At 43.3% G+C, this 19443-nt stretch overlaps 1 protein-coding gene across 2 annotated transcripts in view; it reads left to right on the top strand.

Moving 5' to 3' along the window:
• pdia5 (protein disulfide isomerase family A, member 5) overlaps positions 1-19443 on the top strand; it is a 114907-nt gene that overhangs the window by 27317 nt on the left and 68147 nt on the right. For both annotated transcript variants that reach the window (XM_078552628.1, XM_078552629.1), the window contains 3 exons: positions 3701-3761; positions 7876-7943; positions 16114-16205. In XM_078552628.1, the coding sequence (XP_078408754.1) occupies positions 3701-3761; positions 7876-7943; positions 16114-16205 (221 nt within the window). The remainder of the gene's footprint in view (positions 1-3700; positions 3762-7875; positions 7944-16113; positions 16206-19443) is intronic.

Below are 19443 nucleotides of genomic sequence, written 5' to 3' on the forward strand. Positions count from 1 at the left end.
TTTTTTTTGCCCCTTCCCAAGCCCGATATATCCCCTTAAAACAGTTCAGCTATTTTCGGTGAGTTTCTCGCACACTTCAGGTCATTTTTGGAATACTGTAGATTTTAATAGTTGAAGCAGACATGTAATAGCTGTGTGTGACTGAGGGCTCTAGAATCCTGTGCTTGGGGCATAAAGAAATACCAGGTATTAAAATTGCCCCAAGTCTACCTTCCAATGCCACTGTTGGTATCCTCACATCTTTTCACTTAAACTGTGCGATCTGTTAACCTTAACCTTCACTCCAAAATGAGGAGGGTGCTGAGCACCACAGGTGCCTTTGCAATGTAGCATTCGGGTGTCCTGAGCTCAAGTGTGCAAATTTCATGCAAATTGAAGTAACTAGTGTACATGACTTTAAGGCAGTGTTTAAAATGTCTCAAGAAAGTAAGGTGCAAGCTTAAGGCACACAGGAACCATCGTGACTCGAAAGTAGAGTGATGCGAAGGTATGGCTCTCATAAATGTTTGAATTAAAATGTTTCAAAATTTGCCTACTAAGTTTTTATGCATATCTAGTTTCACAAAAGATATTTGGTTCTTTCTTAAATAAGATCGCAAAAGGCTGGAAATACTCAGCAGGTCAGGCAGCATGTGTGGATAGAGAAACAGAGTTAACATTTCCGGTCAATGACCTTTCTTCAGAAGGGGGTCAGAAACAAAGGAGAGGGCCTGTGATAAGGTGGAGGCCAGGGAAGGCTAAATAACAAAAGATTTCATGATGTAATAGCCAGGAAACAAAGGCTGTGTCCAAAGGAGGTGTGAATTGCCTATATTTGAATGCAACTTGAAGAGATGAAGTAAGAAACAAGGCTAAGACTGACCCAGCAAAAAAAAAGCACAAGATGGAGGCTGAGGCAGGGTGACTAAGTGTCTCAGAACATTAAGAGACAGCTTGCCATGGGGACCTGTCTGAGTGGGGGAAGATGCTATCAGAATGCACACAGGACGAACGCAGGTACACATTACAGGCCAGACAGCATCCCAGTACCATGCGGCACTGGATAGTGAACTCAGATATGGGACGCTTCCGTAAGGTAAGGGACAATTGGTCTGCTTGAGGAGACGTTATGATCTAACGTTGTTGAATTCCGTGTCAGTCCAGAAGGCTGTAGAGTGCCAAGTCAAAAGATAAAGTGCTGTTCCTTGATCTCATGTTGAGCTTCACTGGAACACCATGATGGGCCTTGGGCAGAAAGGTCAGCATGAGGGCAAGGTGGAGAATTAAAATGACAAGCAACTGAAAACTCAGGATCGTGCTTGTGGACTGAACTGAGGTATTCCACAAAGCAGTCACCCAGTTTGTGTTTCATCTCCCCAGTGTAGAGGAAACCACATCGTGAGCAACGAATACAGCATACTAGATTGAGGGAAGGAAATACAAGTAAATCTTTGTTTGCTTGGAGTGTTTGGGGCCTTGGACAGTGAGAAGGGAAGAGGTGAAAGGTCAGGTGTTGCATCGCCTACGCTTGCACAGAAATATGCATTTGGAAAGGGAAGAGGGTGTTCTGGGTGATTGAGTGGACTAGGGTTTCGCAGAGGGAACAGTCCCTATGAAATGCTGAAAGAGGAGTGCAGGGTAATATTTGTTTGATTGAATGGATCATCCTCCACCATTTCCATTATGCAATATGGAGACTGGTGGAATGGAAGATGAGTAGAAGGGGAACCCTAACTTGATTCTGGGAGGGAGAGGAACAGGTGAAAGCAGAGGTGCATGAAATGGATTGGACACTTTGGAGGGCTCTGCCAACTGTGCTGGGTGGGGAATCCTCCCTCCTTGAGAAAAAGGAAGATATGTTAGAAGTGTGGGTGTGGAAGTTTGCATCATCAGAACAGATGGTGAAACTGGGAGAATGGAATGGAGCCCTTGCAGGAAGTTGGGTGTGAGAAAGTGTAGTCAAGGTAGCTGTTGGGAGTCCATGGGTTTGTAGTGAGCATTAGTAGATCGCTTAACTCCAGAAATGGAGACAGAAGTTGAGGAAGGGAAGAGTCAGAGATGGACCAGGTGAAGGTGAGGGAAGGTTGGAAATTGATAACAGTCAAGGAAATTTTCCAATTTGTGGTGAGAGCAGGAGGCAGCACCAATACAGCCATCAATGTAACGGGAAAAAAGGGACAAGGGAGAGGGTCCGAGTAGGATTGGAATAAAGAATGTTCCACATATCCCATAAAAAGGCAGGCATAACTGGAACCCATAGCAGGACCTTTTTTATTTGGAAGAAATGAGGAGAGTTGAAGGAGTTGTTGTTCAAAGTGAGATTAAGCTCAGCCAGGTGGAGGAGCATAGTGGTGAATGGGGACTGTTTCTGCCTCCATTTGAGGAAGAAGCAGAGAGCTCCGAGACCGTCGTGGTTGTGGGAGGAGGTGGTGTGGACACATAGAGGGATTGGATGTCCACAATGAAGAGGATGTGGTTATGGCCAGGAACTTGAAGTGATGTAAGGCATCAGTAGGCTTAATCTTTCCCAAAGTTTAAAAACTTTTTTTTTGATCATGTTGAGCATAAGGATACACTTTTCCAAGGCTTGCCTTTCCAGCATGCATATTCCAAAGATTTTGTACTGCTGGTCAAACACCACAGTTTTACTGGAACATTGACAATGGCGCAGCCAGCGCCATCTTTTTGCTATTTTTTCTCTTCCTTCCTGCCGGTTGCAGAGTGGGGGACAAAAAGAAACAAAGAAAAAAGCAGAAAACATCGTATTCCTCCGCCTGGAACAGCTCCATTGTTGGTTTTGTGTTTTATCCTCCTTGTGTTAGTCACTCCGATCTGTTCCCACTTCCCCCAGTGCACCCAAGTTCCAATATAAATCCCAAATCCAAAATATTAGAGCTGCGCTCAGTCAATCCCATATACACAGAGAAAAAGTGAGATTAACTTTATTCTTGCATGTTTTACATCCAGGATATTTACGTTTTAGGAGTGCGGGGGGGCAAAGAGAGGGCTTCTGCAAGGATTTCATTTAAACAGTATGGGGAATAATTTTGGGCACCCAATGCAAACATACAAGTGTATTCAAAAACAATGCAGTTCTTTTATTTTGAACAGAGGCACCTGCTGAACCGTTCAGGGGAAAGCAGCTTATGACGTTGGTCCCTTTTCCCTTCATAATAATAAGTCTTTCTGGTTACTGGGTGAGAAAATACGTTCTTTAAAAATGTGGCAACCTTTTTGCAATACAATTTTTTTTTTTTCTAAATAAGCGTTTGCACCTTTTTTTTTGCAAATAGAATCCCTTTCACCACCTCAGGGCATCCTCAAGCTGCCTCACAGCCATTCGAGTTGCTTTTTTGAAGTGTCATCACTTTTTGTTACAGGCAAATGTGACATCCAATTTGGACACAAGCAGCAGTATAATAAATGACCATGCAGTCTGTTTCAGTAGCACTGGATGAGGTGAGGACCAGGACTCCCCCTACTCCTCTTCAGATAACACCAAGGGGATCTTTTGGGTCCAACTCAGCAAGCAACCCTGTTTATTGCCTTAAAACCAAAAGATGTGCAGTTCTTCACGGTGCAGCAATACCTCAGTCCTGCACTCCAGCACCCTGTTTTTGTACTAAATTTCTTTAGGAACCTATAGGCTTCTCTTGCATTTTCTCCACTGTATTAAGTATTGACTTGCTTTCCTTGCTCGCCTTGTTCACCATTTCCCTAGGAATTCAGAAAATTGTTAAAGAAGGAGGAGCGACCAATCCTCATGATTTTCTACGCCCCATGTAAGTTGTCTTCTGTGCGCGCATTCACATTCTAGGCCAGTTGGCAATAGTACTGCATGATTTTTCTCTCTCGTCAGCTCAGTTATTAATGGTGCAGAGTGATTGGCATGTTCCAGCTGCTTTTGGAGTGGGGGACTGCGTTGCTGGATAACTAACCAGAAACTCCTTTTATGCACCATCTTTTTAAGAAAAAAAACAATCGAAGGGCCATGCAGAGTTCAAAAAGAGGGAGGTTGTTGGGGGTGGGTTTTGGGGTATGTGGAGTGGGAATCGGTCAGGATTTCTCCTGGTCACCACGCAGCGGAAATCTCAAGTGTTTGATGAGGACAGAATTGGGTTCAGTTGTTACGCTTCTTCCCTGCCACCATCTTTTCATTGTGCACAGGATAATGACCTCTTTCTCCTCTTCCCCAGAAAGCTTTTGAGGCTGGGTGGTTAATTGGAAGTTTCAGAGCTGAGGTTGTTAGATTTTTGTTAGCTAAGTGTATTAAAGGTGGGTAAACGGAGTTGAGATACAGAGCAGCCATGATCTAATTGAATGATGAAACAGGCGCAAGGGGCTGAACGGCCTGTTAATGTTCCTGTGTTCCACTCACTGACATGGTGGATCATGCTCGAAGAGTGACTGCTTCGGTGATGGTGTAAGAAGTCCCTCCTACCAGCTGTGGATCCATCTAAAGTGCAGGAGAGAAGAAAAAAAAAAATGAGGGAAAGAAAATTGAAGCATTCCTTGTTCAATCATTTTAGAAAAGCACTCCTTGCTATTTTTGCAAAGAATACTTTTTACAATGTTTTCACTGCTGCAACCTCTGATGGTAATGAAGCAGCAAGATTCCCCTTAGCCTTCTGTTACTCAGTCAGTGTTTTGTTGCTTTGTGACTTATTTTCATTCTGGAACAGCTGCTAGTGCTTTTGTGTTTTTTATCTTCATACTGTAAGAACCTGTATAGTTGGTACATTTATTGAATAAAGTGAGTTCTGCCAAAGCTTGCAAGATTATTTTTTTTGGTAATTTTTTTTGGATGTGCAGGATGATTTGTTTCTTCTCAGTCTACCCGTTCCACTCCATTTTGCAATAGGGATTGATTTGGCTCCTAAACTCTTTGCTCTCTTTGAACCCCATGCTTCTCTTCCCTACCCCACCCCTGCACTCCCTCCTCCCAAGGGTAGGAGGATGAGTCCTGCCGTCTGCTTAACGCCCCTGTCACATCCTGGTTGTGAAGGATCGTGAGCATTAACCTATATCTGCAACCCTACGATACATTTTCATACCTCTATCCTACGGCTGCACAAAATTTAAAGAAAATGTGAGAAATAGCAATTTACAGCTCAGTGAGCATGTGCTGTTCTAGGCATCGATTTAAAGGGGCACTTATTGTTTCTCTGGCAACTAGGCTCTGACTGAATGAACAGAACAGCTTACTAGCAACAGATAACGAGACAAATTTTGGAAACCTAAATTGAAAGCGGAGAAGACCTGGAATTGCACATAGGTCAATCCGCATCTGAGGGAGAAAGACTGATCAAAGTTTCGGGCATGACCCTTCATCAGAGTCAGAGTAGTGAACTAGTTCTAGTGAGATGAGCTGTGACCAGATCATTAACCAACTGTATGGTTTCTATGTTTAGCTGCCAACTGACAGCGAGTTGTAGGCTTTCTTCTGATGTGTGCAAAATGCTGTAACGATTCCCTTGTCCTTGCAGTAGCTTTTGTTCATGGTTCCAAGGTTTGGATGCAAGTGTAGAAGGAAAGATATTGAAGTTTGTTGACTTACTAAATGTGAAAAGATTTTGTAGGAAGACAAAAAAAAATACACCAGTCTTGAAAACCTAAAAGCAAGAAAAAGATTGAAAACACTCTAAGTCGGCCACAGCATCAGTAGAGAGAAACATAGTTAACATTTTGAGAATTTGCCCTGTAGGAGGCCAAAGCCAGGTTAGTAGAGTGAGCAGGTTGGTGGCAGATGCAGATCGGTGAAATAGGAAGTGGTACGTTTTTTGGAAAGGGATAGTGAAAGAATGAATGTCCTAAATGGAAACTGCGTGGAGAAACGCAGAAATCTGATTTGTGGGGCCTTTTTAAAGGTGGGAGAATGGATGAAGAGGTTGTAAAAAGGCAAATGGGTTTCTGAGAATAAAATGCAATGTTGGATTTGTCTAAGGTGCTGGTGAGGAAGAATATTACAGCTATAGAAAAAATTGCTGAATTATATCGAATAGTATGTAATTGTATGAATGAGATCTCCTGAACATTTTTTTCATTGGTAAAGTCAAAGTTAAGGGAGAGGCAAATCAGTAAAGGTTTTCAAAATGATAGAAGATAAATAGTGAAAGACTATTTCCACTGGCAAATCACAAACAAATTGAGGATGAGGACTAGAAAAATTGAATTGTATAATCTTACAATACAAAAAGAAACCATTCAACTCCGTGTTTATACCAGCTCTTTGAAAGAGTTGTCCAATTTAGACCCACACCCCAGCTTTTCTCTCGTACATCTGCAGATTAGTTCTGTTCGAGTAAATGTCCAATTGCCTTTCAAGAATTCTTGTGGAATCTGCTTCCGCTACTCTCAGATTCACAGAAGCTCAGTGCAGAAGAGGCCCTTCGACACATGAGAAACACCTGACCTACCTACCTAATCCCATTTACCAGCACTTGGCCCATAGCCTTGAATGTTATGACGTGCCAAGTGCTCCTCCAGGTACTTTTTAAAGGATGTGAGGCAACCCGCCTCCACCACCCTCCCAGGCAGCGCATTCCAGACCGTCACCACCCTCTGGGTAAAAAAGTTTTTCCTCACATCCCCCCTGAACCTCCTGCCCCTCACCTTGAACTTATGTCCCCTCGTGACTGACCCTTCAACTAAGGGGAACAGCTGCTCCCTGTCCATGCCCGTCATAATCTTGCACACCTTGATCAGGTCGCCCCTCAGTCTTCTCTGCTCCAACAAAAACAACCCAAGTCTATTCAACCTCTCTTCATAACTTAAATGTTTCATCCCAGGCAACATCCTGGTGAATCTCCTCTGCACCCCCTCCAGTGCAATCACATCCTTCCTATAATGTGGCGACCAGAACTGCACACAGTACTCCAGCTGTGGCCTCACCAAGGTTCTATACAACTCCAACATGACCTCCCTACTTTTGTAATCTACACCTCGATTGATAAAGGCAAGTGTCCCATATGCCTTTTTCACCACCCCACTAACATGCCCCTCCGCCTTCAGCGATCTATGGACACGCACGCCAAGGTCCCTTTGTTCCTCACAACTTCCTAGTGTTATGCCGTTCATTGAATACTCCCTTATCAAATTACTCCTTCCAAAGTGTATCATCTCACACTTTTCAGGGTTAAATTCCATCTGCCACTTATCTGCCCATTTGACCATCCTGTCTATATCTTCCTGTAGCCCAAGACACTCAACCTCACTGTTAACCACCCGGCCAATCTTTGTGTCATCTGCAAACTTACTAATCCTACCCCCCACATAGTCGTCTATGTCGTTTATATAAATGACGAATAATAGGGTACCCAGCACAGATCCCTGTGGTACGCCACTGGACACTGGCTTCCAGTCACTAAAGCAGCCTTCTGTCATCATCCTTTGTCTCCTACAATTAAGCCAATTTTGAATCCACTCTTACAGCTAGTGCATTACAGATGGAAATAATCCTCCATGTAAACAGAATCTAATTTTCCCTTTTGTTCTTTTAGACAATTATTCTAAACCTCTGGTTACTGACCCCTCTACCAGTCTATCAAAACCCCATACTATTTTTGCCCTCAAGTTGCCCCTTTTCCCTTGTGTTCTAAAGAGAACAGATTTCCACAGCCCACATGTAACAGTGCCATAGAATGGCATTTAAAATAGAGAAAATACCTGGAAAAAAAAAAGTGTACACAAAAGGATAGGAAGAGAAGCTAAGGGAAAGTGATTGGTTAGGGTTGAAGAGCTGACACTCTCTCTTGTCATATCTACGGAATGTAATTTGGTGAAATGGTTTTGTTAAAGCTGTCACTTACTCGTTTAGTACAATGTTTGTGTCTCTCTCTCCTTCTGTTTATTGTTCTGCTGTTGCCTTTGACCTGCCCTTTTTGTCCTGTGAGTCAGGGTGTGGGGTGTGTAAGCGGATGATGCCAGCCTTTCAACAAGCTGCCACAGAGTTAAAGGGCGCCCATGTAAGTATCACAGTTTCACTGGCCGATTTTATTTTATTTATTTATTTTAATTAAAAGCACCATGAACTGAGACTCTCCCGTTTTATTTTTGTGTTTAGCCAGGCGTTCAATCCTGCTTCAGTTACCCTGTTCGGGTTTTTCAATCAGTTAGACTTTTTATTAGAAAGCTGCGGGAATGATGTATACGAACTAGGAGCAGGCCACTCGGCCCTTCAAGCCTGCTCTGCCATTCAATAAGACCATGGCTGACCTGATTGTAACTTCCCGCCTACTCCCGATTAACCTTTCACCCACCTTGTTAATCTAGACTCTGTCCAGCTCTGCCTTAAAGTATTCAAAGACCCTGCTTCCACTGCCTATTGAGGGACAGTTTCAAAGATTCACTACCTTCAGAAGGAGAATTTCTCCTCAGCCCTGTCTTAAATGTGCGATCCCTTACTTTTTAAACTGTTACCCCTAGTTCTAGATTCTCCCACAAGAGGAAACACCTTCTCCACATCCACCCTGTCAAGACCCCTCAGGATCTTAAAGGTTTCAATCAAGTCACCTCTTATTGCAAGGTCCTGCTTCATTGTGTTAATGACTTTGAAGCCCAGGAGGAAAATACTGTACAGGATGTCATCTCTTAACGTGATTCTGCACGGTTATTTTGTATTAACGTCTCTCTCCAATTAGAATCCTACATTGACATTGCATTGCTGCTGCACATTAACGTCACATACACCTGGATATTCATCCTTAACTCCCATATTGAGCGTGCGAGAGCCTGGTCTCGGGCACAGTGGGAAACGGGCAATCTTGAGGGAGTTACAAGCCTCGGACTGTGTTCCCCATAACGTTTTCCAGAAACCAATTAACACCGTTAAGCCAGGGCTTCCTCTGTAATCTGTTTCCTCTACGTAGCCCCAATTTATACAACTTGCATTATTCGAACAAGTCTCATTCAAAGTCAGATCTTTAACTAGTTGGTAAGCAATACGCAGCCTTGCTAACTCACTCTATTGTGTTGTTTGTCCTGTCCTAAACCCTTTTCCCTTTTAAAGTATTCACTTAAGTTGACAGTGTTTAACAGGTGCTGTTGGGCTCTTGCCTCTCATAAGTTTGAGTGGCCAGCTATTGGACTACTGTAACTGAGCTTGGTCCTGCTTTTCTCTTGTACTGCAAATGCACTTTGCAATAGGGAGGCGCTCTTTTAAATTCATTCTGGGGATATTGATTTTGCAAGCAAGGTATAGGGCCATCGGAGCAGGAATAGGCCATTCAGCCCACACCACCGTTCATTCAGATCATGGCTGATCTAATGCTTCAATGCTATTTTCCCGCACTATCCCCTTAATATCTTTAACATCCAGAAATCTACCAATCTCTACCTTGAACATACTCAAGGATTGAGCTTGCCCAGCCTGATGGAGTGAAGAATTCCAAAGATTCACCACCCTCTGACTAAAGAAATTCCTCCTCATCTCAGTCCTAAATGGCCTACCTCTTGTTCTGAGACTCTGCCTCCTGGTTCTAGAACCACCCTCGCTGCCCACCCCCCCTCCCCCCCCACCAAGCCAGGGGAAACATCCTTCCTGCATTCTGTTGAGTCTTATGAAAATGTTGTTCACTCCAATGAGATCACCTCTCATTCTTCTAAACTCCAGAGAATACAGGCCCAGTCTCCTCAGTCTCTCCTCATAGGACAATCCTGCCATCCCAGGAATCAGTCTGGTGAACCTTCATTGCACTCCCTCTATGGCAAGTATATCTTTCCTTTGCAAGGAGACTAAAACTACACACAATACTCCAAGTGCAGTCTCATCAAGGTCTATACAGCTGCAGCAAGACTTCCTTACTCCTGTACTCAAATCGTCTTGCAGTAAAGGGGAACATACCATTTGCTGCCTTAATTGCTTGTTGAACCTGCATATTCATTTCCAGTTTTTTATGAACAAGGGCACTCAAGCCCTTTTGGACATCAACACTTCCCAATCTCTCTCCGTTTAAGAAATACTTGGCATTTCTGTTTTTCCTACCAAAGTGGATAAATTCACATTTTTTCACATTGTAATCCATCTGCCATGTTCTTGCCCACTCACCTAGCTTGTCTAAATCTCCCCAAAGCCTCTTTGCATTCTCCTTGCAACTTACTTTCCCACCAAGTTTTGTCATCAGCAAACTTCAAAATATTACATTTGGTCCCCACATCCAAATCATTGATATAGATTGTGAATAACTGGGCCCCAAGCACTGATCCATGTGGTATCCACTAGTCACAGCTTGCCATCCTGAGAATGACCCATTTATTCCTACTCTGTTAGCTGTCCATTAACCAGTTCTCAACCTATGCCAGCATATTACCCCCAATCCCATGTGCTCTAATTTTGCTTACTCGCCTCTTGCGTGGAACCTTATCGAAAACTTTCTGAAAATTCAAATACACCACATCCACTGGTTTCCCCCTTATCTATTCTGCCAGTTGATTCCTCAAAACTCTAGGTTTGTCAAGCATGATTTCCCTTTCACAAATCCATGTTGTCTCTGCCCAATCCGACCATTATTTTCTAAATGCCCAGTTGTCACATCCTTTACAATAGATTCTAGCATTTTCACTGCTATTGATGTCAGATTAACAGGCCCATAGTTTCTTAAATAGCGGGGTTATATTTGCAACCCTCCAACCTTCAGGAACTGTTCCAGAGCCTATAGAATTTTGAAAGATGATCACCAGCGCATCTACCATCTCTACAGCCACCCCTTTCAACACTGAAGTAGATCATCAGGTCCAGGGGATTTATCAACTTTCAGCCCCATTAATTTCTCCAATATTGCTTTCTTACTAATAATTTCTTTCAGACCCTCAATCTTCCTTGGTTCTCTAGTATTTCAGGGAGGTTTTTTTGCATCCTCCTCCATGAATACTGACGCACAGTATTTATTTAATTTACTTGCCATTTCCGTGCTTCCTGTAATGGGTCCGCATTTGTCTTTGCTAATCTTTTTACATAGCTATAGATGCTTTTGCAGTTTTTATGTTTCTCGCTAGTTTACTTTCACGTTCGATTTTCTCTTTCTTTATCAGTTTCTTGGTTCTCCTTTGCTGAATTTTAAAATGCTCCCAATCCTCAAGCTCACTATTATTTTTTTAAGCCACTTCCTTTAATCTAATTGAATCTTTATTTCTCTTGTTAGCCATGTTTGGATCACTTTTCTTGCTGGCTTTTTGTGCCTTAAAAGGAATGTAAATTTATTGTAGACCATGTATTAATTCATTAAATGCTAGCCATTGCCTGTCTACTGTCATACCTTTGAATGTAGTTTCCCAATCTACCACAGCCAATTTGCGCCTCGTAATTTCATACTTTCATTTGATTAAAATGAATGCCATAGTTTCTGATTGAACGACATTACTTTCAAACTTGATGTAAATTTCTGTCAGATAATGGTTACTGTTCTCCAAAGGCTCCTTTATAATGAGATTGTTCATTAGCCCTTTCTCATTGCACAATATTATATCTAAAATAGCCCATTTTCTAGTTAAAAACAAAAAGCTAAAAGCTACTGCGGATGCTGGAAATCCAAAACAAAAACAGAATTACCTGGAAAAACTCAGCAGGTCTGGCAGCATCGGCGGAGAAGAAATCAGTCAACGTTTCGAGCCTTCATGGCCCTTCGGCAGAACTGAAGCATAGTTTGAAGAAGGGAGAAATATAAATTGGTTTAAGGTGGGTGGGCGGGGGGGGGGAGAGAGAGGGGGAGAGAGACATTGAGGGTGTGGTGATTGTGGAGATGAGCAGATAATCAAAAGATGTCACAGACAAAAGGGTCAAAGAGGTGTTTTGTCTGAGAAAAGTGCTAATTAAGAATGGAAGACAGGATATTCAAAGTACAGCTCTAGTGGGGGTGGGGTGGAAAGGCTAACAAGGTTTTAGTTTTAGATTTAAAAATAATGGAAATAGGTGGGGAAAGAAGAATCTATATAAATTATTGAAAAAAAAGCGGGCGGGGGGGTGGGGAGAAGAAACGGGGTGGGGATGGGGGGAGGGGGAGTTTAAGATCTAAAGTTGTTGAATTCAATATTCAGTCCGGAAGGCTGTAAAGTGCCTAGTCGGAAGATGAGGTGCTGTTCCTCCAGTTTGCGTTGGGCTTCACTGGAACAATGCAGCAAGCCAAGGACAGACATGTGGGCAAGAGAACAGGGTGGAGTGTTAAAATGGCAAGCGACAGGGAGGTTTGGGTCTTTCTTGCGGACAGACCGCAGGTGTTCCGCAAAACGGTCGCCCAGTTTGCGTTTGGTCTCTCCAATGTAGAGGAGACCGCATTGGGAGCAACGAATGCAGTAGACTAAGTTAGGGGAAATGCAAGTGAAATGCTGCTTCACTTGAGAGGAGTGTTTGGGCCCTTGGACGGTGAGGAGAGAGGAAGTGAAGGGGCAGGTGTTGCATCTTCTGCGTGGGCATGGGGAGGTGCCATAAGTGGGGGTTGAGGAGTAAGGGGTGATGGAGGAGTGGACCAGGGTGTCCCGGAGGGAACGATCCCTACGGAATGCCGTCAGTGGGGGTGAAGGGAAGATGTGTTTGGTGGTGGCATCATGCTGGAGTTGGCGGAAATGGCGGAGGATGATCCTTTGAATGCGGAGGCTGGTGGGGTGATAAGTGAGGACAAGGGGGACCCTATCATGATCATTTTCTAGTTGGTTCCTCAACATACTATTTAGAAACCATCTTGTATACATTACAGGAATTTGTCCTCCACAGCATTAGTGCCAATTAGGTTTACCTAGTCTATACGTAAATTGAAGTCCCCCATTATTACTGTATTACCCTTGTTACATGAACTTGTAATTTCCTGATTTATAACATATCTTACATTACCACTACTATTTGGCCTATAAGAAACACCTAATGTTTGCTGCTCCTTGCTGTTTCTTAGCTCTGCCCCAACTGATTCCACATCTTGATCTTTGATCATCTCTCACTAATGTACTGATTCTATCCTTTATTAACACTGCTACCCACCCACCACCTCTTCCTTTTTGTCTACCCTTCGTAAGTGTCGAATACCCTAGAACATTCAATTCCCAACCTTGGTCACCTTGCAGCCACATTTCTGTAATGGCGAACAGGTCATATCTGTTTACTTCTACCTGTGCTGTCAATTCATCTACCATGTTGCGAATGCTGCGTGCATTCAGATAGTGCCGTTAACTGTCTTTTTGTTATTTTCACAACCTCTAGCCTTATCTGCTAGCACACACTTAAGTTCGTATGCTCTATCCCTTCCTGCCACACACTGAACACCAATTTCCTTATTGCTACATTGCTCTCTTGCTTTCTCCTTGCTCCTTAATTTATCACATCCTCTTAAACTTGATTCCCCCCACCCCCACCCCAGTATTTTTAGAGCCCTAGTTATATGACCCACCAGAACACTGGTCCCAGCACAATTCAGGTGAAGTCTGTCCCAAAGGGGACAATTCCCACTTTCCCAATACTGGTGCCAGTGACCAAGGAATTTCTCCCACACCATTCTTTGAGCCATGCATTTAACAATGGCAAACTCTGGCTGCTGTGCAGCAACTAGCCAAGGCTTCGTTGGCAGCACCACCCAAACTCTTGAACCCCACTACCTAGCACACAGGGTGCAGGGGAACGCCATCAGCTCCAAGCTTCCCTGCAAGCCATGCACCATCCTGTCTCGGACATATAATTAGGGGTTATCTTACAGGGAAAGGGTTGGACAAGTTGGGCTAATGCCATTGGAGTTTAGAAGAATGAGAGATGATCTTATTGAAACATATGAGATCCTGAGGGGACTTGATAGGATAGATGTAAGGAGGATGTTTCCCCTTGTGGAAGAAACTAGGACTAAGGGTGTCCCATTTAAGATGGAGATGAGAATTTTTTTTTCTCCCAGAGAGTTGTTAGTCTGTGGAACACTCTTTCCCAGAGGACAATGGAGACAGGGTCATTGAATATTTTTAAGGCTAAGTTAGGCTCCTGACTGGCCATGATTTTATCAAATGGCAGAGAATGCTCAAGGGGCTGAATGGCCTACTCCTCCTCCTCATCCATATGTTTGTATCAGGTTTCTTTTTGTCGCTTGAACGAGTGTGGGAGCATTTTCAACAAAAGGACTGTACAATTTCCAGGAGGAGGCCAATCACTACCTTCTCGAGAGCATTCGGGATAGTAGATCCTGGCCTTGCCAACAATGCCCACCTCCCAATTATGTTTTTTAATATTTCTTCTGGATAGACTGTATCCCAGCACATTGAATGCATACAGGGTTGATGCTTTCAAAATCAAGCTGGATACATGTCTAATATTGAGCAGTGTAGACATTTGCGTTAGTATGAAGGGCAGGAGCGAAGTAAAAATAACATGAATGTACTCCTACATTGTGTAGGTCACAGCCGCAATGGTAAATACGTTGGTTAATTGCAGATGGTTTTCAGGTTGAACTGTCATCTCCATTTTCCCCTCCTATCGTGATGAAGGATAGTGTTATTGACTGACCAACCAAGAATTGGAATTTCTGTGTTATCATTAGTTGTGAGGAGGCTGCTAATGAGCACCACAAGACCTTGCCCCCTGATTGTAAGCTTCTTTCTACCAGATCCCAGAGCAGCCTCTTGTTGATGTTTTATTCATGACTTCGCATACACACTCCATTAATTCAGTTTTGGTCTTCCATGTGGTCTTTTTCCAGCTGGGTCTCGTTGCATCACCCAGTCTGTTCAGTGATTGAAGTAAAATAAACAAGTGAGAGTTTTGATTGTTAGTTTAACCAAGACTGAACAGAACCATCCCTTCTTGAGTTAGGGGATCTGGAGCCATTTGAGAACAATCTCCTGGCATAGAGGTCTACAGCACAGAAAAAAGCCCTTCGGCCCATCGAGTCTGTGCCAGCCAAACAAAGTACCTAACTATTCTAATCCCATTTTCCAGCACTAGGCCCATAGCATTGTATGCCATGGCATCGCAAGTGCACATCCAAATACTACTTAAATGTTATGAGGGTTTCAGCCTCTACCACCTTTTCAGGCAGTGAGCTCCAGATTCCCACCACCCTCTGGGTGAAAAAATTCTTCCTCACATCCCCTCTTAACCTCCTGCCCCTTACCTTAAATATATGCCCCCTGGTTATTGATCCCTCCACCAAAGGGAAAAGTTCCTTCCTGTCTACCCTATCTATGCCCCTCATAATTTTATACACCTCAATCATGCCCACCCTCAATCTCCTCTGCTCCAGGGGAAAATAACCCCAGTCTATCCAATCTCTCTTCATAACTAAAACTCTCCAGCCCAGGCAACATCCTGGTAAATCTCCTCTGCACTCTCTCTAGTGCAATCACATCCTTCCTATAATGCGGATTCCAGAACTGCACGCAATACTCTAGCTGTGGCCTAACCAGCGTTTTATACAGTTCCAGCATAACCTCCCTGCTCTTACATTCTATGCCTCGGCTGATAAAGGCAAGTATCCCATATGTCTTCTTAACCACCTTATCTACCTGTCTTAAGGGACTGATGGACATGCACACCAAGGTCTCTCTGATCCTCAGTACTTCCCAGGGTCCTACCATTCATCGTGTCTTGTTTGTCCTGCCCAAGTGCATCACCTCACACTTATCCGAATTAAATTCCATTTGCCACTGATCAGCCCATCTGACCAGCCTGTCTATATCCCCCTGTAATCTAAGGCTATCTCCTCACTATTTACCACCCCACCAATTTTTGTGTCATCCACGAACTTACTGATCAACCCTCCTACATTCAAGCCTAAATCGTTTATATATACCACAAACAGCAAGGGACCCAACACTGATCCCTGTGGAACCCCACTGGACACAGGCATCCAGTCACAAAAACGCCCCTCGACCATCACCCTCTGCTTCCTGCCACTCAGCCAATTCTGGATCCAATTTGCCAAATTGCCTTGGATCCCATGGGCTCTTACCTTCGTTATCAGTCTCCCATGCAGGACCTTATCAAAAGCTAGCTTACTGGATCCTTGACATTCAGTTGAATTAGATATGAAAGTCAATCCCAACTATTAGAATATGATTCGGGATGGTCTTAAAATAGTTAATGGCTCTCTAGGCTACAAGTTCACCTATTCGTTAAACATGCAGTCATTTTTGTACCAGTGACTTCAATTCTAATGCTAACTGTTTCCTTTCTAGATAATGGCTGGAATGAATGTCCATCCATCTGAATTTGACGAAATCAAACAGGAATTTAACATTAAAGGATATCCAACCTTCTGTTACTTTGAGTAAGTTGTTCTTGATACATCTGCAAGGCACATTTTGAGATTAACTGATCAGGTCCAAACAATCTTGTGTGGATTTGTTAAGTTAGACAACTTTGTAAAATTAGGTGGCTGAAGTAGTGTGACAGACACTGTGGATGTCTTTTGTACTGAGGCTTTCCCTCTTTTTAACCCCACCCCAACACACCACCACAAAAGAAAGTATATCCAAAAAAGGGTGCTGGGTACAAATTAGTAGCATCATTATCTTGCATTTAAATGGAACCTTTATCTTCATTGAAGGTGCTAATGGTACATGACAGAAGAATAATTGGACAAAAATGGACTCTAACAAAGGAGAAATTATGAGGGTGGCTAAAGCATTTGTCAAAAAGGCAAAAAAAAAAAAAGAACTTGTTTATATAGCACCTTTCACAAGGGCTGGAGGAGGTCATGGAGAAGTGAAGGAGCAAAGCCAAAATGAGGATGAGAGTTTAAGTTTAGGAGCTATGTGAAGGCATTGGAGAAGTGCAGAAGAGGTTTACATGAATGATTCCTGGGGTGAGAAACTTCAGTTATGAAGATAGTTCAGAGAGGTTGGGACTCTCTTCCCTGGAGAAAAGAAGACTGAAGAGATTTGATAGAAGTATTCAAAATTGAGAGTGGCCTTGTCAGAGTAGATAGGGGGAAGCTGTTCACATTGGCAAAAGGATCGAGAACCAGAGGGCACAGATTTAAAGTAATTGGTAAAAGAAGCAAAAGCAATATAAGAAGAAACTTAGTGGTTAAGGTCTGGAATGTGCTGCCTGAGTGTGTGATGGAGGCAGGTTCAATTGAGGCATTCAAGAGGGAATTAGATTATTATTTGCAAAGAAACATTATGCAGGGTTGCGTTGGGAAGGCAGGAGAATGGCACTCGATGAAATGCTCATTTGGAGATCTGGTGCAGACATGATGCACCAAGTGGCTTCCTTCTGCGCTGTAACAATTGTGTGAATGGTCTATAGAAATTTAAGGTGCTGGGAACTAAAGTAGGCGACTGAGGGTGAGATGGTGTGGGATAGGACATGGGCAGCAGAGTTTTGGATGAGGTGAGTTTATGGAGTGTGCAGGATGCTAAGGCAGCCAAGAAAAAAGCAGTGAAGTAATCAAGGTGCTGAAGGTATTGATGAGGATTTAAGTGACACGTGGGCAGAGGCAACCATTGCCATGGAGAAGGAAATTCTCAGTCTTTATGATGGGAAGGAACTGGCCAGAAACCCTTGTCCAATATGAACATGAACAATCTGGTTTAGCCTGAGACAGTGGACAGAGAGGGGGTTGTGAACAGTGGCAAGGTTTGCAGTTTGTAATGTGGGCCAAAGCTGATGATTTCGGTCTTCCCGATGTTTAACTGGAGTAAATTAAAGCTCATCCAGGAGTTGATGTTGGACAGCAGTCTGACAACACTGTGGTCTGGAGGCAGATTAGAGAGACGGTGGAGAGGTAGAACTGGGAATCGTGACCAGACAAATGGAAACTGACCCTGAGTCTTCAGATGCCTTCACCAAAGGCGTAGCGCATTATAGGGCAGGAAGAGAAGACACTGCTGGATTCCGCAAGGGTTTAACTATTAATTTCCCTTCAGAATATTTACAGGCTGAGTTGCAGATAGGAGCTGTGTGCAGTTGCTTGCTGTCTAATTAAATGTCACATTGAAGAGGAAAAATATTAAGCTAGAAGTGAAACACAAGATTAACATAATATAATTTGAGAAAGTTGTTGAATTCTGATTTCTTTTTAACCTTTTCCAATGTTCTGTAAAGTGGCTTCAGACAGTTTGAGAACATAAGGTGTTTATATCAGTGAAAATCTGTCTTTCTGTTTGTCCAATCTGCTGGAATTGAGACTTTTTTTCATTTATCCTTCCCTGGGAGTCGTGGGCATTGCTGGCTAGGCCAGCATTTGTTGTCCATTCTTAATTGCCCTTGAGAAGTTGATGGTGAGCTGCCTTGTTGAACCGCTGCAGTCCATGTGGCGTAGATACACCCCCCAGTACTGTTAGGAAGGGAGTTCCAAGATTTTGACCAGCGACAGTGAAGGAACGGCGATATATTTCCAAGTCAGGATGGTGAGTGTCTTGGAGGGGAAATTCCAGGTGGTGGTGTACCCATCTATCTGCTGCCATTGTCCTTCTAGGTGGTAGTGGTCACTGGTTTGGAAGGTGCTCTTGAAGGAGTCTTGCTGAGTTTCAATAGTGCATCTGATAGATGGTACACACTGCTGCCACTGTGCACCGGTGGTGGAGGGAGTGAATGTTTGTGGATGGGGACCAATCAAACAGTTGCTTTGTCCTGGATGACGTCGAGCTTTTTGAGTGTTGTTGGAGCTGCACTCATCCAGGCAATTGGAGAGTATTCCATCACACTCCTGACTGATGATGGCCAGAGTCAGGACAAGTTGTTTGCAAGAGGCTAAGGATTTGGAGAAGGGAAGTGTAGGGGAGATACAAAATGATGCTTATGATCATTTGAAAATAAACATTCTGCCCCAGTCAGTTTTCTTCCTTATAACTCAGTCTGATGATGTCACTGGTGAGTGCATTATTTTTTATTTAACGTGGCTATAGTCACAACTCCCAATAACCTGAGAATTGTTGTAAACCCACCCAACCATTGCAAAATATGTGACTGGGGAAAAATTTATCATTGCCCTGGTTAGAGGGTGTGTTAAGGACACAAAGGATTTCATTTGATTAAAGTCCTTATGGTCTGTAAAGTCATCGCTGCTTCAATGCTGTAATGAGCCCCAATCTTTTCTCCTCCCACAGAACAGTACAAATATTAAACAATCGCTGAAGCGAGAAAAACAAAATGCTGAATGTTTCACTGTCTGATTTCTCCCTGTCCCTCAGCTGAAGGCATTGGGGTAAAATTGCACAGGTTTTAGCCTACTTGGCATTCCTCACCCAAGTAGCCGTTCCTCTTATAAAAACAAAAAGCTAAAAGCTACTGCGGATGCTGGAAATCCAAAACAAAATAAAAACAGAATTACCTGGAAAAACTCAGCAAGTCTGGCAGCATCGGCGGAGAAGAAATCAGTCAACGTTTCGAGCCCTCATGGCCCTTCAGCAGAACTGAAGCATAGTTTCAACAAGGGAGAAATATAAATTGGTTTAAGGTGGGTGGGGGGGAAGAGACACATTGAGGGTGTGGTGTGAGCAGATAATCAAAAGATGTCAGAGACAAAAGGGTCAAAGAGGTGTTGAAGGTGGTGGTCTTTG

The sequence above is a fragment of the Cetorhinus maximus genome, chromosome 11, assembly GCF_964194155.1.
Source record: "Cetorhinus maximus chromosome 11, sCetMax3.hap1.1, whole genome shotgun sequence".
Classification (NCBI taxonomy): domain Eukaryota; kingdom Metazoa; phylum Chordata; class Chondrichthyes; order Lamniformes; family Cetorhinidae; genus Cetorhinus; species Cetorhinus maximus.